The sequence below is a fragment of the Equus asinus genome, chromosome 12 (assembly GCF_041296235.1).
Source record: "Equus asinus isolate D_3611 breed Donkey chromosome 12, EquAss-T2T_v2, whole genome shotgun sequence".
Taxonomy (NCBI): Eukaryota; Metazoa; Chordata; class Mammalia; order Perissodactyla; family Equidae; genus Equus; species Equus asinus.
In genome coordinates this window covers 64,302,697-64,326,814 of record NC_091801.1, presented here as the reverse complement: position 1 = coordinate 64,326,814, position 24,118 = coordinate 64,302,697, and the positions used below count along the sequence as shown (strand labels likewise).

At 41.6% G+C, this 24,118-nt stretch overlaps 1 protein-coding gene and 1 long non-coding RNA gene across 13 annotated transcripts in view; one reads left to right on the top strand and one right to left on the bottom strand.

Annotated features, from left to right (window-relative positions):
• LOC106823216 (uncharacterized) overlaps positions 1 to 4,192 on the bottom strand; it is a 231,676-nt gene extending 227,484 nt beyond the window's left edge. For 8 of the 9 annotated variants that reach the window (XR_011493307.1, XR_011493309.1, XR_011493310.1 and 5 more), the window contains exon 1: positions 3,933 to 4,069. This is a non-coding gene — a long non-coding RNA (uncharacterized lncRNA). The other variant, XR_011493315.1, reaches the window with a different exon arrangement.
• Positions 4,193 to 4,243: 51 nt separating this feature from the next.
• The window catches only part of SAMD12 (sterile alpha motif domain containing 12), a 383,927-nt gene continuing 364,052 nt past the window's right edge, over positions 4,244 to 24,118 (top strand). For all 4 annotated transcript variants that reach the window (XR_011493306.1, XR_011493305.1, XM_014828762.3 and 1 more), the window contains exon 1: positions 4,244 to 4,382. Coding sequence is in view for 2 of the 4 variants with exons in the window: in XM_014828762.3 (XP_014684248.1) it covers positions 4,370 to 4,382 (13 nt within the window). In the remaining 2 variants the exon portion in view is untranslated. The remainder of the gene's footprint in view (positions 4,383 to 24,118) is intronic.

The following is a 24,118-nucleotide window of genomic DNA, read 5'->3' as shown; positions in this document are numbered from 1 at the left end:
TAGCTGACTAGATTCAGCTCACCTGAACAATTTTCCTTTTTTAAGGTCAACTGTGCCTAACATAACATAATCACAGGAGGTATGTCTGATCACATTCACAGATTCAGGGGATTATGGTACGGAATCTTGAGGGGCGTTTCTAGAAATTCAGCCTATCATATATCAGAAGCATCTAGACAAGTGCCTGGCACATAGAAGGTCCTCAAAACATACTTGATAAATGGAATGGAACTGTCACTTTTTGTGGCAAAGAAAGAGAAAGAGAAGGCATAGATAATCAAAGAGTGGTTGATAATGGGTCAGTTATCTTATTTGACTGAATCTAAGCATATATTCCTTTTTACACTTTTCGTTGGAGTATCTCCCACACACACACAAACACACACTTCCACAAATCATACACACACAGCTCCATAAATTTTCACAAACAGTACACAAATGTATAAACAGCATGCAAATCACGAATCAGAATATCTCCAGCACCCAAGAAGCCTTCATGGGGCTTCCTTCCAGTAACTAATTACTCCCTCCCTTTAACCCCACACACACTAGGGGGAACCACTCTCCTGACTTCCAATGCCATATTTCACTTTTGACTGTTTTTTTTAACTTTATCTAAATGGAATCACACAATATGTATGTCTTTTCATCTGGCTTTTTTTGTTCAAGATTCTGCTTGTGGTAGGCAGCCTCTAAGATGGCCCCCAGTGATCCGACCTCCTGGTATGCATGGCATCCCCTTGAGTAACTTGCATCTAACATTGAGACATGAATAGAATATGGCAACATGAGGGGCTGGCACTTCCATGATTAGGTAACAAAAGGTTGTGACTTCCATCTTGCTAGCAGGTTCTATTGCCTTCTTGGCTTGCATGCTTTGATGAAGCAGGCTGCCATGTTGGACAGGCCCTTGTGGCAAAGTACTGAGGACGGCCTCTGGCCAACAGCCAGCAAAGAACTGAGGCCCTCTGGCCAACAGCCTGAGAGAAACTGAATTCTGCCAACATCTATGTGAGCTGGGAAGCTGATCCCTCCCTGGTTGAGCCTTTGGATGACTTCAGCCCAGCCAACACCTTGATTTCAGCCTCTAAAAGATCCTGAGGCAGAGTTCCCAGCTAAGCTGTGCCCAAATTTCTGTCCTACAGAAACTGAGATGACAAAAGGGTGTTATTTTAAGCCACTAAATTTTGGGGTGATCAGTTACCAGCAACAGATAAATAATGCATATAGTTCATCCGTGTGGTTGCATGCAGTTGTAATTCATTCATTCTCATTACTTTATAGTAGGGTTTGAAAAAGCTTTTTTCTATAAAGAGCCAGAGAGAAAATATTGTAGGCTTTGCAGGCCAAAAAACAAAATTGAGGATATTATGTAGGTACTTCTACATAATTTTCATGTGTTACAAAATATTATTCTTCTTTTGATTTTTTTCCCCAACTATTTTAAAATGTAAAAACCATTCTTAACTCCTGAGCCACACAAAGATAGGCAGGGGGCCATATGTGGCCCATGGGCCATAGATTGCTGACCCCTGCTATATAGAATGGTTTGCTTATACCACAGTTCATTTGACTAATCTATTGTTGAGGAACATTTGGGTTGTTTGCAGTTTGAAGGTATTACAAATACTGCAGCCAGGAGCATTCCTGTATATGTCTTTTGGATAAGATGTGTATGCATATCTGTTTGTTATACATGCAGGAGTGAAACTCCTGGGTCACCGGATAAGCATATATTCAGCTAAATATGCCAAGTTGTTTTCCAAAGTGGTTTATTAATTTTCACAACACCAGCAGTATATATGAGTCCCTACTTTCCCACAATCTTGCCAAGAATTGGTATTTTCTTTTTCTTTTGGCCATTCTAGTGGGAACTGTTTTCAAAGCTTCCCAGGTGATTCTAATATTCAGCCAGAATTGAAAATTCCTGCTTAACTATTGCTTCTCTATTAGGATGAACCACATGAAATTGCTCTGTTTATAGGTTAAAAAAAGGTTAAATGTTGGCTATTTTATATGGTTAAACTAATATTTCATTCACGTCTTATTTATATTTATACTAAAAATGAACTCCAACTGCAATGCACATCAGTTGGGGAAGATCTTAAAGACTTGCTCTGAAATTAAGTTTTTTAAATTAAAAATGGAGTTCATGGTCTGGCCCTGTGGTGCAGCGGTTAAGTTTGCACACTCCACTTTGGTGGACCAGGGTTTACCGGTTGGGGTCCCACAAGCAGACCTATGCACCACTTATCAAGCCAAGCTGTGACAGGCGTCCCACATATAAAATATGGAGGAAGATGGGTACAGATGTTAGCTCAGGGCTAATCTTCCTCAGCAAAAAGAGAAGAATTGGCAGCAGATCTTCCTCAAAAAAAAAAAAAGGATTTCAGTGACTCTTACATTTTAATGTCACCGGGATCCTTAAAAGCTTGAAAATACACCAATAGTTTTCACCTTGGCTGCAGATTAGAATCACTTGCGGGTTTTTTTTTTAAGACTTAAGTGCCCCTACTCAAACTCTCAGAAATTCTGATTCTGTGAGACTAGGACGGGATTAGGAATGTGTGTTTGTAAAAGGCTGATGCACAGACAAGGTTGAGAACCACTGATATCATCTCCCCCGGCTTTCTTTTCCATTCACTCAATCTAAGGAAAGACAGTGCTTTGTGATTCTATATGTTTGAAGTGGGAAGGAAGCACCTGCATTTCAGTTCCTTCCAGATTTTGGAATGCTCGGTTGCATATTAGGTTGGAAAAATTCTTTTACCCATGGCAATGGTGTCTCACTGAACATGTCTCTCTCTACTAGACCACAGATAGATGCCTTGGCTTTCATTGGTACACAGCTCAAAGGACTCAGAGTTCAAGTATCCCCAAAGGCATTTAATGGCTACTCACAGGTATTTCTAAAAGTACGCAGACTCAGCCATATTACCCAATAAGAGGGTAAGCATGTACTTAGTGGCCAGAAAAGTAAGTGTGCACGTACACACTCAGAAACAAAGCTGTTTTGTAAAACAAAAAAAAATTTAAGACCAAGAAAGAAAATCTAAGTAGTTATGATGGGAAGAATCACATCTTTATATTTCCTTAGATCTCCTTTACAGAATAGTTTTAAAAAATTTATTTATAGGGGAGGGAGCAGAAAAGCTGGGGGCTGGGTGGAAGTGGCACCATATGCATTTCCAAGCTCAAGGCCTTCAAAAGTCTAAACGCAGTCCTGAGTCAGATTTGTTCCCAAGGCCATTCCCTTATCTCTACCAGCCCTAATTGCATCTGTATTTCCACACGCAGGGAAAATAAAGTTCGGGTACTTCATTTTCATCAGTATTTACCGGCTCTGTATTTCTATTGCCCTCCACGTGACTCTCTTTTTCCCGTCAGCTTATAGCACCCTCCAGCACCTGGAGCCAGGACACAGGTTCAAAAGTTGAAAGAACACTAATTCTTAGGCGCTGTTAATTATTAGGTCCTATCACAGACCGCCAACGGGTTTCCAGGCCAGGCAAGCCGAAAGCCTCCTACCTTGGAAGCCAGACAAGCTTCCATCACCTGACATCCTCAGGTAGAATCCTGATTCCTAGATTTTGTTCCTAATAACCCCTTGGGGATGATGCTTGTTCGGGATTTTTAAGCCACCCCCAACCACTATGCTAAGTGTTTAGCCACCCGAACCGCCTGGAGGATCAGAAGTCAGCTGGAGCAGCTGGCGGGATTCTCCTAAACCCCACACATCCCAGGGCGCAGAGGAACAAGTTTCAACCGCACCCTGTGCAGCGGCTCTCTGGCCCAGCGGAGAACCACAGCCGGCCAGCGGCTCTGCTCTCCTCACTAAATGGGTGGCCAAGCAGGCCAGCGAAAAACCCAGAAGATCACACCACAAACCCGGCCGCCTCCTGCCTCCCACACGACCCCTGCCAGGTGCTCACCCTCTTCTAATTGACGGGGAAGATCTCAATCACGGGTCTCTACTCTTAGCGCCGAACGAAACCCAGAGCACGGCATCTTGGGAAAGGTAGTCCCCGCCACCTCCCGGGGTGCCCGGATCCGCTCATGAGAGCCCCCCGGGAGGGATTGCTCTACCTGGGCCAGCTGAAGCCGGAGCTGCTGTCCTAGGGAGGAAGCAGGGCCGCGCCCCGCGGACGACTCGGGGTGCTCTCCCGGGTCGAAGCGAAGGGAGGGAACTACATTTCCCAGGCCGCCTTGCGCCGAGCCGGCAGCCGGTAGCCTCGTTTTGCGTGACCGCGGCAGGTTGGTCCTGATGAGCGCAGAATATTTAGGAGAAAGCGCGAGGAGGGGGGAGCGCGGTACAGGAGGAGTACCTCGGCCAAGAAAATTATGCATGCGTTAGGGAAGCTCTGAGAGAATGGCTGTGGAAGGTAAGGGACGCTTGGGCATTTTAAGCTCCCTCTTAACCCGCGCACCCCAATACACACATCCCTGATGAATCTCAGGGAACGTGGGGAGGAGAGGAAATCGGGTGGTGGCGAGCGGGCCCTTTCCTCCTACACCTCTTGGCACTCACCTGAGCCACCAAAGGCCAGTAGGCGCTGTATTCACTTGCTTTGGAAAGACATGTAGGTGCGCAGGACTTTAGGGTTGGAGACGAAGAGTGTCCCTAATGCTAAACGATGTGCTGGAAATGGGGGGAAAGCCGGAGAGATCAGCCTGAGGTCTCAGCCCCGAGGTGCCCTTTTCGCTTCCCCCTCCCACCGGGGCCGGCTGGGCGGCCACGGCGCTGGGGATGCTCGCTTTGCCCCCTGCACGTGGGAGAGGACCCCCGCCAGGTGCGTCATCGGCAAGCATGGACTGCGATTGGGTCGAGGGCCCTCGTCGTGTGCACCCAGCAGGGGTGGCAGCAGATGTACCCAGAGGGTGGAGGTGTCCCTACACCTGTCCCCGTTTATACAGCCCTCCCGGTGTTAACAAAGTTTACAGAAACGAAATGCAATCAGCCCAGGGAAAAAAAGGACAACTAATCTCTTGGATTTGGGAGAATCCTTTTCTTTGAAGAACACCTTCCTCTTTCCTAGTATAATTTTGGCCTTTGGCTTTGCAGTTTTGGCTCTAGGATCCTGCCTCCTTTGAACTTCCTGGTTGAAAGCAGAGACGGGCCATTTGTGAGGAATCTGAGTTTGCTTTTCAAGTTCTCTTAGCTTGGAACACCTTTTTTTTTTTTTTTTTTTTTTTTTTTGCTGAGGGTAGCTTTTCGGGAAGAAAATAAGTGGACTAGACCTATTTGTGATGTCAAATTAGAAGTCAGCCGGTGCTCGAATGACGAAATGATCGCGGCACTAAAGGGGAACCTGCGTTCACCTACAGAATTATAGTTCCTGAGTGTGGTTCAGGTCAGAGGGGAACGGGGTTAGGAAAAAGAGGGCAAGCCTGCCAGCTGCATGAGGCTCCTTGCCAAAGGGAAATGAGCCTGTTCCTTGTAGGCTGGAGGCAAGGAGCCACAAGGGCTTGCTTGCTTCCCTCTCCCCTCCCTGTCCTGGGTGAGAGAAACTCTTGCTCTCTCTTTAACTGCTGAACCTGAAGTAGCAACAACCCAGTCACATGCTTAGGACCCATTAACTCAGGAAACTATTGCCTTTGGGCTCGCTCAGGTTCAAAGATCTTCAGCTGGCCACATCTTTCTATCTGTATTTAATCTATTTATTTATTTATATATATTTGGCTTTTCAATTTTATATATATATATATATATATATCTCATATATGGCTTTGAAAAACCAAATAACCAAAGACTTTTCTAAGTTTTCTGTGCAAACGTAGTAATAGGGTGAGAAGCCATCTTTTTGCATTGTTATAGTTGATAAGTGAGACAAGATGAAAGAAATAACCAAGGTAAAGTTCATCCTGAGCTTGAGGTCAAGGAGAAGTTGACCCCCTGGCAGCCTTCTACCTCACCCCTCAGATGACACTGATTATCATCTCTCCTCTTCCCTACTCTTCTGTGTCCCCAAGTGAGGGGCACTCCCATTGGTTGCCAGTCCACAATGTACTTGAAAACAATTTCCTGCTCACTGAAAGAAGTATAGAATTAGTCACGTTTCTTGTCTGATGGGTTATTATACCAGTGCAGCCAGACCTTACGAAAACAAGGGTTTTGGAAGGAAGCACGCATGGACTGGGGAGAACTTATTTCATTTTCTAGTGACTTATTGGTTCATGTTCCTTGTCTAATAAACAGGAGATCCTGAGCTTGAATCACAGTGAGGTCTCAACTTGAAGAATGCAGGGAGTATTTTAAACTTAGGAATCATATTTCCCCCCAATCTCTGGTCTTTGCAATGCAAGTTTTCTTGGCCTGAATGGAGTCCTTCCTGGCTATTCTCACTTGGTCTTTCCAGGCTCAGAGAAGACTTCACTTCTCTGGGAACTTGTCGCAGCCCTCCCTTCCCTCTGCCTTCCCAGGGCCCTGCCGCGGTCTGTGGGAGAGCACTAACTTTCCTGAGCACCTGGGCTTCCATCTCTCCTACCACATACCATCCCTAATCTGTCTCTCACTAGACTATAAGACTATAGCCCCTTGAGAGGGAGGACCATGTACTCTTTGACATTATTTTCTAAGCCAATAGTGCAGTACCTGACCTATATAGGTACTCAATAAATGCTCATAGAATGAGTGGGAAATAAATTCATGGAGCTTTCATAATTGACTCCATGAGGATGCGTGGGGCTTTCTTAGGAGCCCAAATGTGATAAAATAAGGGATTTTTGAGAAATTTGAAGGTAGGGGAGACTTTTAAAGAAAGTGATCCTCTCTTCAGTCTTTTGTCCTGATGCTCAAAGATTCTTCTAGAGCAGTGAGTCTCAACTGAGGGGGACATTGTCCCTCTAGGGTCTGTTTGAGATCTGTAGGAATTGCTGCTGGTGGCTGATATTGGTATTTTGTGCACTTGGGGCAAGGGATACGGAACATCCTGCAGTGTGTGGCCATTGCATACAAGTTCCCAACCCAAGACCAAGTAACGACCAGTTTCCCTCAGCTTAGTGGGAAGCACTGATTCAGAGAATAAGGAATTTTGCCAGTGGAACAGGAATAGGAAATATAATACATGTTATTTAACATCTGAGATTTAGTTTCCACATCTGGAAAAAATGGGCACACTACCATTTATGTCCCAGGAAGGTTATGAGGATTAAATAAAAGAAAGGACTTATCGAAGAGTGCCTGAAGCATGGATCCTAAGAAAATGTTATTTTACTCCTCCTATCCTTTGGGCACATATTTTGTATCCTGGATTTTCACTTCTTCATGCCAGTCTGTCTAATTAGTAACAAATTAGAAGGTTTTTATGACGTGTAAACTGTTTTCTTAAGTAAGCTTGAACTTGTAAAAGTGTCAAGAGCAAGCAGGGAGCTCATTCATTTTGCTGAACCTTTAGCCTTGAGTTTAAGATGAAAAAGAGGTGGTGTTTTTTATTGTTTTATGGCTACCCTGGGTCATGTTTCCTTCTCTGTGTTTAATTACAACATCCAGTTTCTATTTCCTAGCCTGGTTGTGCCCCATGCCTTGCGTTTATGGGCAGCTGGTCAGCTTAGAGTTGTACTTCCAGACATGGAACACATTTTGATCTGCATTCAGATTGGGATTATATTGGCATCTATTGTCTTTTTGAAAAATGATTGCATTGTAATAAATTATTCCAAATAGCCTGAGAACTAGGACCGCTAGAGAGGAGGTAGCATGCAGAAACCACAGAGTAATCCATTCTCCATGGATATGCTGTGTAGACAGTTGTGTCCATTGAGATAACATTTCTAGCAGAAATGGGTTGCAATATTCTACAGGAGAGGAAAAAAGTGGATTCATCAGGGACAGTGTTATATTCATCTGTTTATTCCAAGATTGGTTTCTGGCACTTGGAGGAGCACAGTAATTGTTTCATGAATGAGCTATAAATGCCCCAAAGAAAGAGAAGGGTTTTCCTACTCCTTGTATACAATTCTTTTCCTTGCTTCAGCCTCAGAGCTATATAAGAAAAGTGGGATGGGTGAACATTGTACATAGTGTTTTTATTCCAGATCTGATAGAATAGCCCCTTTTACATGCAGAAAAGTGATTTCCAATATTCTGCACCCCGTACCTCCAAAGATTTCAAATGGAAGATGCTGTGCTGTAAATGACGTGTGTGTTAGGGAATTTGAGTTTCCCATCCTCAGTGAACAAGTTGACTTATCAAATGGCCTCTGATAAGTCACTCAATGCTCAGGTTCTGTGGGTTATTTTCCTGCAAAAGAGTGAAAAAACTGCCCATCGCCAAAATATTGTAAGGATAAGTAATAATAACAGCGGCTAGGAAAAAGGGCAAACGAGATAGTCAAATGCTTGTAGCAAAGAGTAGTCATAAATGATGACTCTGCACTCTTCACATTCAGGACTGAGGCACAATGAATCACAATGGGAGATAAGAACGTCTTCTTTATACCGAGGCAACTTGGGTTATTTCATCTGCCTTAGAGTTGGATGATAAAGTAGACTTGCTAATACTGTGCCCCAGTGGTGAGCTCACCCCTCATAGGAGTGCCTGCCTCTGTAAAGCTGACAGACTGGAGAGCAGAGAGGAGTATGGGCTTCTCCAGCAGGCGGATGGGACCCAAAGGGAGGGAGGAGGAGCTGCCTATGCTTTGTTCCCTTTCACAGACTTGCATGTCAATTGTTGTCTTCTCCTCTCTGGAGGAGAGCCCATGAGAGAGTGGAGAGAGACCAGAAGTTCCATTCTCATGGATTCCCCCTCGTATGACACATGGAGCAAGGAGGACGGTGGATCTCTTGCTGCTAACTTATGTCCACTTCTCCATTTTTCCAACTATATTTCCTTGTTGAGAACACCATTTATGTGCACTTCTCCTTGGTGGTGCTTTCTGAGGGGAGGCACTGTGTCCTCTGCCTGGCGCCTGGTAGACCCTGCATGAAGCTTGTTGAACGAACAAGTGAGTGAATGGAAGACCGATGAAGGATTATGAGTGCTTCTGATTTCCACAGGAACCCCCATACACCCACAAGGAGCACTCCCAACTGTGTTCAACTACAGAGTAGATGTAAAAGCAGTGGGACTGTGGACGGGTTTCCCTAACAGGTACTTATCTGTGCAGCATCACAGTGTTGTTGTTCAAATAACTGCTGCCTGATTCTCCTCCATTTCACTGATCGTCAAGGGTCTTTTTTTCCTTTTTCTGATTTTTATTTTGATCTCCACCCCATGAGATCTGATTTTCCTGCACCAGCAGCTTCTATTAATCACTCTGTTTTAGGACATGAGAGTCATGAATAGAAGCCCATCGTTGAAATTTCCTGTCCAGTGACTGTGAGCAAGAAGCGGGGCCTCAAACCCTCCTTCTAAACTTGCTGTGGCAGTGGTTCCTGCCACTCCCATCTTTTCCTCCTCGGGACCTCTCGACCAGTTCAGACAGGGCTTCAGTCTAATCTCGCTATTGAGTTGCCTGGGCCAGCCCTTACTAATTCCTTTCAGCCCACCCTTTCTTTCTCATTTTGTCTCAAAGCACAGGCTGGTGCTAATAAGAGGAGATTGTCTAGAACCTTTGCTGGTATAGCTGAGTTCTGAAAAGCTGAGTCACAGAAAATGCTGTGGTGACACGTTACAGGAGGGGCAGCCAGGGATCTGAAGCTGTGCCTGAACTCTGGGGAGTGAGTGTCAGGTGTTGTGCACTTGATTAGGAGAAAGAGGGGAAATTGCAAACTCCTTCATGAGCATTCAGGCAGGCTTTGCATTTTCTGTTGACAAGCAGTAGAGTACTGACTGTGTACAAGCAACGCTACTAGATTTGGTGGGGAGCCTAATAAAAAGGGACTTTAGGCCACTGTGCCCTACCCGCCTCCACTTTGGTGACAGAGTCAGAGAAGCAGATTAGGCTGAGTGATATAAGTGCTAAATAAAAATACAAGCAGCATAATGTGGGAGGTCTGAGAACAAGGGGAGCATTTAGTTCTGAGCTGGATGGGGATGGCCTCACCAAGGGAGTAACATTTGAGTGAACTTTTGAGTAGGATATTGATGGGTGGAGAATGGGGGGAAGGGCATAAAACAGTGGTATATGTAGAATATGTGCTACCTGATGGATTTTTCCCCCAAGTCCTGGTGGTGTGGTTGTTTAGCCCTTTATGGGCAGGAAAGTGAATGCGGATGCTCCTAAGTCGTGTTTGATACGTTCCTTTTCCTACAGGCTCTATTATCTGCATGGCCAACCCTTCAGCACTCCCCACAGCCCAGTGGGGTCTTGCCTATGGTCCTTTTGGAACCACAGGAGCAAGCAAGGAGAGCTGCTCTCCTGTAAATCAAGCTGATTCCTCCCCGATTTTCTGAAGTGGAATGGAGCAGCACTGCCAGCTCCGAGCTGGCTCATGAGAGCAAAGTTGGCTATATTTAGTCTGATTTTTTCTAAAGTGTGGGTGCAAGAAGCTGCTTGTACGGCTCGCCTCCCCCAGTGAAGAGCATGAAGGGGTGGCAGCTGTCGGGTGACGGGTGGCCGCCTCACTGCCTTTACAGCCTTTTTCCAAGGGCATTGGGGCTGGGAGGAGCCACCTGGCAAGTTGAGTTTCTTTGCTCCTCGGCTGCCCTTCCTGCTGTAGAAGGTGTTTGGTGATATTCTGTCCAGCAAATCCCAAGTCTTCTGTGATTTGACAGATGTTTGTGGACCTCAGAGCTACAGCTGACCTGAAGAGCTGGAGCACAGAATGGGCTCAGGCCTGCTCCTGTCTCACTGTGGGGGCTGTAGTACTCGCAGTGCTGTCTTTAAATGTACAAGCTCTATAGCCAGACTGGGTGTGAACCCCAGCTCAGCCCAGGACCTGCCGTGTGGGCTTGGGCAATTCACTGAACAGCTCTGAGGCTCCTTTGCTCATCTATCAAATGGGGATATTAATTGTAATGACCTCATAGGCATGTTGAGAGGGTTAAATTAGTATCAATAAAGCTCTTAAGACCCATTCGGGTAGTTGCTCAATAAACACTTAGCAAATGTTAGACAAGGTGATGGCTGATGGCTATGATGCTGTCTCTCCTTGTCTCCCTACCACAGTTAAGAAAGCATCTAAGCCATTTTTATGACTCCGTGGTGATATAGTGTCTGATAGAATAGTAGGAGCTCAATGAAGGAATGTAGGTTCTCAGAGTTGGGATAAGACTAACAAAAGGTAATTGGTAAAATATAAGGCATCCTCACTTTTAAATGTATTATTTGATTTATTCATTATCTGATTCCCTGTGGTTATGAGGCAACAGAGGGACATAAAAGTTGTCATGAGTATATTCACTAAGGACTCATCACTTAAATAATTTTTCCCTACTAAAAATTTACTTGCCACTGAACACCCACAATTTTTTGGACTGGGTTCTCTCTGATGGTCTGATAATCACTCAAGCAAACGATATATATATAAATTGATTGCAAAGAGAAGTTTCAGATCTTGCAATAGAAAAATTCCATGGATTCTATGAAAGTGACATTGGAAAACTGATGGAATCATACAGCCATGGCTCAATTAAGATCTGGCTGAGTTATACCAGTAACCATTAAAGAGGAGAAAATCGACCTAAAATGCTGACTTGATAGGCATCAAAGAAAAATATTGGGACCATCTAAGGATTAAGAGAAGTCTTTGAAAAGTGATGCCCTGAGATATTTTGGGGGAAAAAATGATCTCCTTTATAAATGGGCTATGAAAAGTCAAACGTGAAATGAAAACTATTTTGTCTTGCTGCCGTAAATCTTGTTGCAGAGTTATATAACAAAAAGTGGATTTTTTTTGCTTCCAAGAATTTACATGTATTTACGATTGTAATCTAAATTTGGTTAAATAGGAGATAAACTTCTCAGTTCCTCTTTTCAAGATAAAGTATCATTCAAATCATTTCACTGTTCATTTTGAAACTTGAGTCCCTATTTCAGGTCTTCTCTCTCTCTGTTCTATATTAGTATTTTAAAAATTTAAAATATGGGTTATTTAGGTATAATTTATATACAGTAAAGTACTTGCATCTTTTGTGGTTCCTGGAGTTTTGACAAATGTATACAGTGTATTCAGTCTTTTAGCCACCACCACAATCAAGTTCAATTCCTACACCCCAAAAAGTTTCCTTGTGCCCTTTGTAGTTATCTTTCACCCCACCCACAGTCCCTGACAACCACTGCTCTGAATTCTGTTCCTATACTTTTGCCTTTTCCAGAATGTTATATAAATGATATCATCCACTGTGTTGCCATTTGAATCTGGCTTCTTTCACTTAATGTAATGCATTTGAGATTCATCCATGTTGTTGCATGGAGCAATAGTTCAGTCCTTTTAACTGCTGAGTAGTATTCCTTTGAATGGATATTCCACGGTTTATGCACTTACCAATTAAAGTACACTTAGATTGTCTCCAGTTCTTGCTAAGGATGAATAAACCGCTGTAAACAGTAGCATACAGGTTTTTTTGTAACATAAGTTTATTCCTCTTATATGAATGGCTAGGAGTGGGATTTTTGAGTCATATAGTAAGTGTGTTTTAACTTTATAAGAAACTACCAAACTGTTTTCTAGAGTTACTGTGCCTCATACATATTTTCCTCAATTTGGATTTTGTTTCTCTGGATTACTCATCTGCTGATAACAAGGACCTCACAAGAATAAGAGAATTCTAGTAGTGAGGACTATGCAAGCAGTTTGATGGCATTAGAAGGAAACAGCTTTCCAGAAGTGGCTTCCTTGAGCTGCATCATAGAAGAGCATGCAGTACAGCTATAGCAAATAGGCACCCTGGTTTCCAGGTTAGTCCAGAGTTCAAGCAAGGGGATAGCCCGGAAATGCTGCTGGTTTTGCATCCGAAAGAAAACTATTAACTTCCCTTTTATACTAAGAAGTAACAAAAGAATTTGTCATCAAGTTCTAGATGATGTTGTTGTTGTTGTGGAAAAGCAGTCAGATAAGGAAAGCAGCCTAGATGAGGGAGAGCTTACCTTTGGAGAAAATTAGGAAGGGCGTGACGCTGGGAAAGGAAAGATTGTGTTTGAGAGGCCACAGAAGGTGAATTTAACTAGAGTCGGGGAGAAACTTACCTCTCCCTGAAAGGAGCTGGCCTTGCCTGCCAAGGAGAGTTATGGACTCCATTTTGTGAAGCCTAAGAAAAGGTTAGTTGACTGTTTCTAGTGTGATTTAGATTTTGAGGATGACAGGGGGCCAGTCTTGTGTTGCAGCCCTGTGCATTTCTGATTTAGAATTGGGTCTTTCATCAGTTGTCCCTTTATACAGTGGGAACAGTGCCTGGTTCACCTGCAAAGACCACATTTTACTCAGCCACAAATTGGGGATAGGGGCTGACAGCAGAATTGCTTCCAAAGGCAGGAGCGTCTTGGAGGTATAATTTGGATGTGAACACACTAGGATTTCCAGGATTTCCCACTGGTCTGTAAGACCATAGGATGGAATATTTGTATTTAGGATTTAGGATTGCTACAGAACTCCTAGATACATAGTTACCTTAACTCTGGTATTTGAGGTATTTGAGGTTGTAAAATGTCAATTCAAGGTTTGTTGTCTTTTTTTTTTGAGAATGTGCCTGTGCATTACATGGAGGTGAAAATATGATGTTAACCAGGCTTCAGTAGATGTACTTTGCACTTGATTTTGTCTGGAGTTTTATTGTCCCCTTGATGAGCAGGGGTTTATAGGTGGAGGAGAGAGCAATCAGTGGCCAAGAAATGGGGGCGGGACATCCCACCCCTGGCCTTGGCTGGGTCACCACCCTCTTTTATTCTCCTGTCTCTGAGAGCAGCTCCAGATGTAGTGCTTTCTGATACCCCTTGCTTTCTGTTTCTTTTCTGCTTTCTGAGAAAACTTAGTTTTTGCACATTGTGGTTGTTTAATGTATATTTCTACCTGGATAAACTGTAGGATTGACATTTGGTATTAAAGGCATCTGGGAACCTTATGTGGGTATAGCATTTACTTTAGCTTAGAAGTGGAATATTCTTCTTTTCACATTCACAAATACTTATTGAGCACCTAATATGTGCCGGGTGCTGGTGGGGTTTGATTTATAGTCCTATAATGTGGTGGGTAAGCTTGGGAAAGCAGGTGTGCTGGGGAGTGAGGTTAGGTTACACAATCTGCTTAGGTTGTGTTTCCTTAACGATGAGATTCTCCCGGTGCGCTTGATAACATCCACACTCCTACTCCCCTCCCTTGGGTGGTATGTTTTGGTAAATCAGAAATGAGACCCTGAATGGAACATGTGCCCTGAGTCATTCTTAAAAAACATATTTGGGAGACACTGACATAGGGTCAGGGTTCTTAAGCTAAGATCACAAGAGGGGACTGAAGGTTTCATAGGATCCTTGATCCCCTTCCAGCTGTGTGCACAATTTGTACAGGGACATTATGTGTATTTTTCATGGGGAAAGGGACTGGGGCTTTCATTCTGTTCTCACAGGGGCTGAGGATGAATCAGTTTTATGAGAACATGCACTTGACTTTTTATTCTCTGATAGATCTCCAGTGCCTACAACCGTGTCTGGCCACACAGAAGGCACACAACTATTTGTTGAGTAAGCAGGAGAATTAATGTTATTTTGTGCTTACTCTCAGCCAGGCTTTTGAGGTCCACTCTTTAAACATGAGTTTTCATAATGCAGTGGGATAGGTTGTTTTCCCATCCAATAGTGGAGAGACTTTACATCCAGAGATGGTAAGTACTTTCTCCAAGGCTACACAGCCAATTGGTGGCAGAACTGGGCTTTGTTGCCAAATTTGCCGTATTTTAGAGTCCTTTCATTTTCATTGTCCTGTGTTGCTTTCTGGTTTTGTTCAAATTTGGCAGTTTGATTCTGGTTTACTAGGTATCTTTTGGAAACATTGGTAATTTAAGAAAAAAAAACATAATAAAATATAACTTATTTGGGTTCTACAACAGGGAAAATTCTTCAGGTTTTTTGGATCAAATCTCTAACAAGATGTTTCTGTTGATATTGACTCTGTACAATTTTGTTTCTTTCTTTGTAAGGAGCCCCAGATCTTTGGGGTTTTGTTGTTGCTTCCCCATGTTGCCTTCCAAATTCACTTGGATGCCCAGCACAATTAGTGTGCATTTCTGTTTTATTTGGATAATAAGTATTCATTATTATCACAGTGCAATAAGCCCCCACTGTGAATGGCACTGGCCTTTAAAGGATCTAAGGCTATGCACCTTCCCTTCGTGGGGCTTACAGTCGAGTCAGGGCTCGGGCAGGGCGTGTGGGCAGGGTAGGCCATGTAGGGCTCTGCTCTCAGTCGGGGGAGCTCCCATGCCCATCGTAATGGCCCTCCCACTGCCCTGGACTCCCTATGAGAAGTCCTTGTAGGTATTTCTTTTTAAAAAGAATGGACTAACTGCTATGGAAAGTTTGGTCACAGCCTGGAGAGTGAAAAAACAAGGCAGCTGAAGTAATGTAGTAATAAGATAAGGCGGGTGAAAGGAACGGAGAGGAGCAGATGTGAGAAACTTCATAGGAAAAAAAGATAGAGTTTGGGATTGTTTAGTTATAGGATGTGGCAGATGCATAATTGCTGCCACCTCTTCAGGAGCTCTCCACTGCCCACCAAATCAAATGCAGACCCCTCAGCAGTCAGGGCCCCTCAGAGAACGTCACCGCATTCCTGCTCCGGGCTGATTTCCCATCCCTTTCCCTTAGGAATCTTTCCTGATCTTCAAGGAGCCTGGCTGTTCACTGGCTCACAGTGCACCTTGAATACCTCCTGTCTTTGTGATATTCTTCCCACCTTGAAGGTCTTTCTTTCATTTGTTCACATGTTGTACTTCTCACATCCTTCTCCGAACATGTCTAAGGCAAGAGAATAGGTGGGTGAGAGAGGAGGTCTTGTGTGAGACGAGTGTGACTGCCAGACTGCTGCAGTGTTTAAGGGGTGGAGACAGGAGGAAGCAGCCAGTGGTGGTAGGGGACCATTTCAGAGTGGAGTCCCTCGGCACCACCTGATGCGCAGCCAGCCAGTGAGGGTGTATTAGGAAGTGCCCATGGGTTCGGCATGTAGTAAGGGGCATTCTGACGAATTGGGGAGGAAAATCCATTTTTTAATAGTTCAAGGATTAAATGGATGTTGAGGAAGCTACCCTTGATGCAAATGTCTAGTAACGGAAAGAAGGAAATGTATCAAAGTGGAAGAAGGGAGAAATAGTTACAGCAAGAGAGAGATCAAGGTCAAAGCAGTTGTAAACTTGGTGAGGAGTTGAAAGTACTAAGATGAAGGACCTTACCTAGATGGGAAACAAGTGCAAAGGAGCAGGGGCCATTGGGAATTTAGATGTATTATCTCTTGGAGAAGGTACTGTTCTTTCTGGAAGGCGTGGGTGGTGTGTGGTGCAGAGAAGGATTGTTGTAACTGCCAAATAAATACATAATTATTAAAAATTAATACCTGTACTACATAATAGGCACTGTTCTAACTGCTTATCATATATTAACTCATTAGTCTTCACATCAACCCTATCTATAAACAATGGAATGGGCACAGAGAGGTTAAGTAACTTGCCCATAGTTACTCAGCTAGTAAGTGGTAGAGCTGAAATTTGATTAAAAAAACAAAAGATGTTCATCCAGTTTCCTAGTTAGGATACTTTGGGGACTACTGGATTAGGACAATATCTTCTTCAGAATTTTCTGTAAAAATGAGACTATTAAAGGATGACCTATAAGAATAAGTCGGCCATTGGGAATTTCTTGTGAGTTAGTTTATTTTGTAATAACTAACTCCAGGTAGGTCAGGGATGAAATAGGAGGAATTCTAATTCTCATGTGTTGGGGGAGGGTATAATTTTCGGAACATGAGCCATTTTCTGGAGAGGTCAGTCCTTCATGGGTGCTTGCCTGTGGAGCAGGGGTTGGGTGCATAGGTCAGCTGGTACCAGCAGGTACCAAGAGGGCATTTTGATCCTACAGCCTCCCTTTGGATTTTCAGGAAAATAACAGCATATACGGGTAACGTCAGAAAGGAAAGGTGAGGAAGATGCTGAAATAAACTTGGCCAACTTCACAATTTTGCCAAGACAAGAACATGATCTCCATTTCCTTCTGCTGTCTCCTGCCCCCCTCCTGCTTTTAAAGGCCTTAAAATTTAGGTTTCCAGGGTGCTGAGGCCATTGTCCCTGATTCTAATGGTAAGGGAGAGTGATTTTCCCTGGCTGATGCTCACTCTATTGCTTGCTAAGTGCCACTGTACAACTCCATGAAGCGCCAGCCTGCCTCTGACCTGCTTTGCCTGGCCAGGGTTTCTTAATTGAAACTCAATAGCTGGTAGCTTTGGCACCGCGTGTTTTCTGGGGCTCACCCCAAGGCCATTATTGAAATCATACCGCTCTGGCTTTACACAGCACTCTTTGCTTTCCAAAGTACAGTTTCTCATTTGAGCCACAGCTGATCCATTGGCAGCTGGAACAGGCACTCTTGTTCCGTTTCATAAATAAGGACGTGCAGGCTCCCTTGCCCAAGATCACATAACTCATGAGATTTAGAACTTGGTGTCTTGAGTCATTTTATTATGGCTTCTATCATTGCTGCCATGATTGGAAGGGAAGGTACAGTGCCTACTTTTAAGAGATTTGCAAGTTGGGATTTTCTTAAAAGAGATCAAGAGTTTTTCTTAAATTATGGATGAAGGCAACCAGGGTGGGGCCTGAGGGCATGTACTTCTTTGGGGGTGCCTAATCCTTGGTTCGGGTGATAAATTCCTTTTTTTTTCTCTCCCAGGATTTTGTTGACTCTCCATAACCATATCTTCTGAATAGTTATAAAGCAATATTTAAAAATATTTTTTCTGGATATGAAAATCCTTCGTATTCACCATAGAAAGAAAAAATCATAGAAACACAAATAAGAATAGCAATGGCTAACATTTATTAAGCATTCGCTGATATTGGCAGCTGGGATGGTTCTTCAGCCAGTATGCCCTGATGCAGCTATACTGGCATTGATAGCCAGTGACTATTCTGATGGCTTGGGGTCCAGGCCATACTGGGTGTTGTTTATTTTGAGTATCCTACATGTTCACGATAATCCTATGAGATGGTTATTAATATTATCTCCATTTCCTCCATGAAAAAAATTAAGGCCCAGAGAGATTAAATCATTTCCCCAAGGTCACCAGCTGGTAAATGATGGAGTAGGAATTCCAGCCCAAGTTCAGATGACTTCACTGTCTACTCTGTTGCTACTAAGCAAGTCAGCCCTTCTGATCTGGAGATCCCCCCGGGGAAGCTTCATATTTCTTTCTGGGCTTTATGTAAGTTACTCACTGTACTTGGAATAACATAAATCATTCTAGCAAATATTAATAGTTGTTTAGTTGTTGTTAAAATATTAATGCATTTTATTTATTCTTCCCCTCCTTTCTTCTTCTTTTTTTTTTTGTAAATGTGTGTAAGCGTAATGAGCAAACTCATTCTCCTTAGATCAGCACCTATAAGGGCAACGATGAAAGCTCTTGAGAGGACAACAAGTAATTGTCCAAGTTTCAGAAGATATCGTCCCATTCTGTCAGTTCTATCACTGTGACTTGTTGATGGTCGTTGTTGGGATCAGAGGCATAGAAAACACCTTTTATAATGAAAGGTTTGTCTGTGTTAGATGGAATGAGAAGTCTGTGTGACACGAGGACAGGATCCAAGTTAATTGTAGAACTCAGAGTTATAACACATTTCTTTTTTCTTTTTATTGAGGTAACATTGGTTTATAACATTTCAGGTGTACGTTATTATATATCAGTTTCTGTATAGACTGCATTGTGTACACTGCCAAAAGTTTAGTTGCCATCTGTCGCCATACACATGTGCCACTTTACCCCTTTTGCCCTCTCCCTCCCCGCTTCCCCACTGGTAACCACCAGTCTGTTCTCTGGATCTATGTTTGTTTATCTTCCACATTTGAGTGAAATCATATGGTGTTTGTCTTTCTCTGACCGACTGACTTTGCTTAGCATAACACCATCAAGATCCATCCATGTTGTTGCAGATGGCCAGATTTCATCTTTTTTATGGCTGAGTAGTATTCCAGTGTGTGTGTGTGTGTGTGTGTGTGTGTGTGTATATACACACCATATCTTCTTTATCTATTCATCCATCAGTGGGCACTTAGATTGTTTCCAAGTCTTGGTTATTATGAATAAGGCTACAATGAACATAGGGGCACATACATCTTTTCAAATTAGTGTTTTCATATTCTTTGGATAAATACCCAGAAGTGAAATATCTGGGTTATATGGTAGTTCTATTTTTAATTTTTTGAAGAATCTCCATGCTGTTTTCCATAGTGGCTGCACCGGTTTACATTCCCACCAGCAGTGTACAAGGCGGTTCCCTTTTCCCCGCATCCTTTCCAGCACTTATTATTTCTTGTCTTTTTGATGATTGCCATTCTGATGGCTGTGATGTGATATCTCATGGTTTTGATTTGTCTTTTCCTAATAATTAGTGATGTTGAACGTCTGTTCATGTGCCTGTTTGCCACCTGTACATCTTCTTTGGAAAAATGTCTGTTCACATCCTCTGCCTATTTTTTTAAAAGAGTTCTTTGTTCTTTTGTTGTTGAGTTGTATGAGTTCTTCATGTATTTTGGATATTAACCCATTTAGGGGATATATGATTTGCAAATTTCTTCTCCCAATTGGTAGGTTGTCTTTTCATTTTGTTGATGGTTTCTTTTGCCGTGTAACACACTTCTTGAGGTAAGCTTGTCCACCTTTATTACAACTTATTGATGATTCCCATGCACTACTTTTATTTGATTATTGCCATGGCATTTTATTCTACTCTTTAATATATTCTCTTAGCAAGGTTTTCTACCTATCTTTTTCTTTTGGAGTTTCACATTGGTCTCCTAGTCTATCTGGTCATTCTAATGTTTCATTGATTTTTTTTTTTCTTTATACTGTGGAGGCTGTTCAGCCATTTTTATTCTTAATGTTTTAAAATCTTTAAGTAAACATTCAGAAACACTGCATTTCTTATATTCAGCCACTATGTATCTATGACTTCTTAATGTTAATATTTCTAAATTAAGATTTCATTTTTCAAGTGAAACATATACCCAAAAATTTTATATACAAGTATAGATAAATATTCTGTGCCATTTATTAAATGTTTACTGTATATTATTCTGTCTAATGCCTAGTACATTATATTTATTCCCAATTTGTATATGAGGAAACAGGCTTTGGGTAGTTAATTTGTCTGAGACTGCTTAGTAAAAGAAGTTGGGAGTGAAGCCTGCAGTATGCCTGTGTAGTTGAAGTCATCATTATAATCATGGCCGAATTTATTGAGTACTTATTATATGCCAGAAAGTATGATAAGAACTTTAGAAACTTAAATTTTATTTTTGTTATATGTGAACGTTATTGAAAAATTAGTCATTGTCTTTAAAAAAAAATCCTTTATAATGTTGTTTGCTTAGTCTTCTATAAACATCACTAATTCAAACGAAAAGTTTCTCTGTTGGTTAAATCTCCTCCCAATACATTCGTACACTAGGTATTCTGTCAGCTTCTTCTCACTGAAGAAATTTTTCCCAAAGAATTCTGACTTGTTTCAAATAGGTCTCTACACTTGATTCAGAGAAGTTGTGTTTGGATTTCGTCTTACATCAGTCCTTGGAGTGCCTTTCTTGATGTGTTTCTGTTAGATTCCCTCTTCTAGGATCCTGGGTCTTCCTCTTACCCTTTCACTTTGGTTTTAGTGGAGCATGTCCTCCAGTTACCTCCTGAGAAAAGGTGCATGGGAAGCATACTTTTGAGAACTTGCACATCTGAAAAAAGTATTTACCCTTGTACTTAATTGATAACTTGATTAAATTTTAAAAAGTAAGTGGGAGATTATCTTCCCTCACAATTTTGAAGCATCTAATATCTTCCAGTTTCTAGTCTTGTTTCTGAGAAACCTGAAGCCATTCTGATTTTTGATCATTTGTACGAAATAATACATTTTTCTTCTTGAAATTATTTAATCTTTATCCCAAGTGTTGAGAAACTTTATGAGAATATGCCGTGTTGTGACTCTTATTTTTATCCACTGTATTGTGTAGTTAGTGATCTTTCAAAATGGAGACTCATGTCATTCATTTCTGGGAATTATTTTTGAATTATTTATTTGATTTCCTTTTATCCAATTTGTTCTGTTCTTTATTTCTCCAGCTGCTGTTTTTGAGATGATAAATTTCCCGGACTGGTTCTTATTTTTGAAGTCTGTTTCCTATTTCACATCTCTGTTCTTTTTGTTTTCTGGTAGATTAATTTTATCTTTCAAGCTTCTATGGCATTTATGATTTCTACTATCATTTTTAATTTTTCAAGAGATTTCTTTTGGTTTTCTGAAATTTTTATAGCATCCTATAAATATGGATGCAATATCTTTTCATATTTCATTGAGGATATTAATGCTAACATTTTTATATTTCAATTGAAGTTTACTTTGCTGTCCAAGTTGCCTTTATTTCTTCTAAGTTGCCTTTTTTTCTATTTGTTCATTATGGTCCCCTTCATGTTAGATATTTTCTTCAAGTGTTTGTAGATATTAGGCTCTCTGCTCATAGTTGAGTGGCCCACTTTAAAAAAAATCTGAAAGCTCTCTGTGTATGCCTGGGGCCTGTCAATCGTGGTTTTCATTGTAAGATGAACTGGCTGGATGTTTTTAGGACGAGGGAGGGAGTCTTCTTATGTCAGAATGTTTAGGTCTTTTTTATCGGGTTGGTGAATTACTCAGAGAAGACCCATTATTTGAACCCCAAAGTCTGATTCCAGAGTCTATGCCCTTCTCCACTCATTAACTTCCGGATAAGGTTCAATGTCTGGGTATATTTCATTGTATTGTTTCTAAGTTACATGTAGAAAGAAAATTACATCTACTCTATATGAAGATTTACTAGGAATTCTCATTTCTGAAGATGACTCTTTTAACAAGGAATTTCCCTCCACTACAATTATATTCTTCATCTGTTTTTTCACGGATGTAGTTGATTGCTTGGAAAAATACCTGGTGCATAGTCAATTTTCTAACTCCCATTCTAGTGCCGTAGTACATGTGTACACACTCAGACTTGATAAAAACAGTCATAGAAACCAAAATAGATTCAACCCCAAAAGAGAGGTTTTCTGTTTATAGAACTTCTTGAGGAAAGAGTATATTTCTTTATATTTGGGATTGAGAGTTATTATTGAGGTTGCACTGGAGTTGACTGGAAAAAGTCTGCTTGGGGTACATAATTGGCCCTCTTAGGAACTTGCATGTACCTGTGCATTCACATTGCGGTATTTTTTATCTTGATTTAAGCATACATTTTGCTGACTGCCTCTTAGAGACTTTCCCATCTACTACTTTCTGCTGACTGAGTTGTTTTGAACTTAGAATGGAGAGATCTCCCCAAGGGACACCCACAGCTGCCTCTTTCCATCCCAACCAGCTTTCTCTCGTCTCTTTCCCTCTGCATCTACCCAGTGGTCCTTCATCATTGAAGTGGGAATGGGGGTGAGAGCTTGATAATGCTGAGCAGACCTTTTTGGAAGAGCCAACTTTCAAACCAAAAGGACTTAGCTGTTGGCATAGCCAATGGTATTGCTCTGTGACATTGCCTTTGTCCTCCATTTTGACATCTGGGATCCCATTCTTTGGAAGGATCCATTCTCAGGGAGGATCAGTGGGGTCAAGATCCCCTGAAAGAAATGAGAAGAGAGCAAGATCACAGCACTAAGAATTCTCTCCTTATTAGAATGAGGCAACCGTCTTTAAAGATAATTGTAAGGAGAAACTTGAACTTATGATCAAGTTGAGTTATGTTGACTTGACTTGAGTTATGACTCAAGTCAGCCAACCATGTTGGGTTTATTTGTCAGGAGATGAGAGAAAAGGGAGCTGTACTGGAAAATAAGATAATAGTGAGGAGGATATGGTGTCTGGAAATACTTAAAGAAGAGTTATTCACTAGGCATGAAGACAAAAATAATTTATCCATTTATAAAGCTATATCGGCTATTTAGAGCTGAAAACATAGTTTGTTGTAAACCTAAGGTTTTTAAAATTTTTACATAATTTAATATATTCTGCTAATATCCTGGGGCAAGATACTCCTAGAAATTCAAGAATTAAAAAAAAATGCAACATAGCAACATTTCCCTACCTTTTAAATTAACCTTTTAAAATAATTATAATTACATGCTTATTATATATACCCTTTAGAAAGAAGAAAATTATCCACGGACCCAGCTTCAAAAGACAGCCACTATTAGTATTTGGCATATTTTCTTCTAGCCTTTTTCTCTTTGTATGGTTTTTGGTTTTGCGTAGCAGTCCTAAGGCATTTTGCTTGCCTTTTAGTAAGATTTTTGGTCTTCAATTGGAGTTGACTGTGATTATATTCTGATAATGCATGTCTGTGATTTATTCTTTCCTTGTCATGAGGCTGAATAAGCTGTGCTTTAGTTCTTGGCTTGAATAAATTCTCTATATGCTTATAAAATAAAACATTATACAGATTAGAAAGTGAATAATCCTTAGAGCGAAGAAGTATGATGTATATTTCACAACCACTTAAAAAAAAATCAGATCTAAAAAAAAGCGCAAAAAATGGTTTGGGGGAAATGTGTATAACAAAGAAAAGACTTTAAGGTTTCTCTGTGGGAGACAGTCTCTCAGTGGTCCTAGGACACATTATAGATGTCTAGTAATATTTGTTAAATATACAATAATCATTATTACTTGTAATGTGGTGGTCTCAAGGCAGAGAGAGAAATCTTTTTATCTAGAGGCACAGAAGAGAGAACGTAGTGAAATAGAGGCACTGCTGAAACAAGAGGCAATGCCGAAACCAGAGTTAGAAATTTTGGTCCTGCCTGAGCTGCTAACTAGTTGCCACCTCAGAAGCACCTGCCCTCAATATCATCACCAATAAAATGAGGCTTTTGATCTATATAATTTTAACAAGTTTCTGTCCTCCTCTAACATTCAGTGACTCAGTGAATTTATGATCTGGGACCAAATGCTGAGAACATGAAGATCCAAAAACCTAGCAGTTACTTTGACTCTTCATTTCCCTCCTCCCTCACATCCAGTCAATGACCAAGTCTGACTATTTT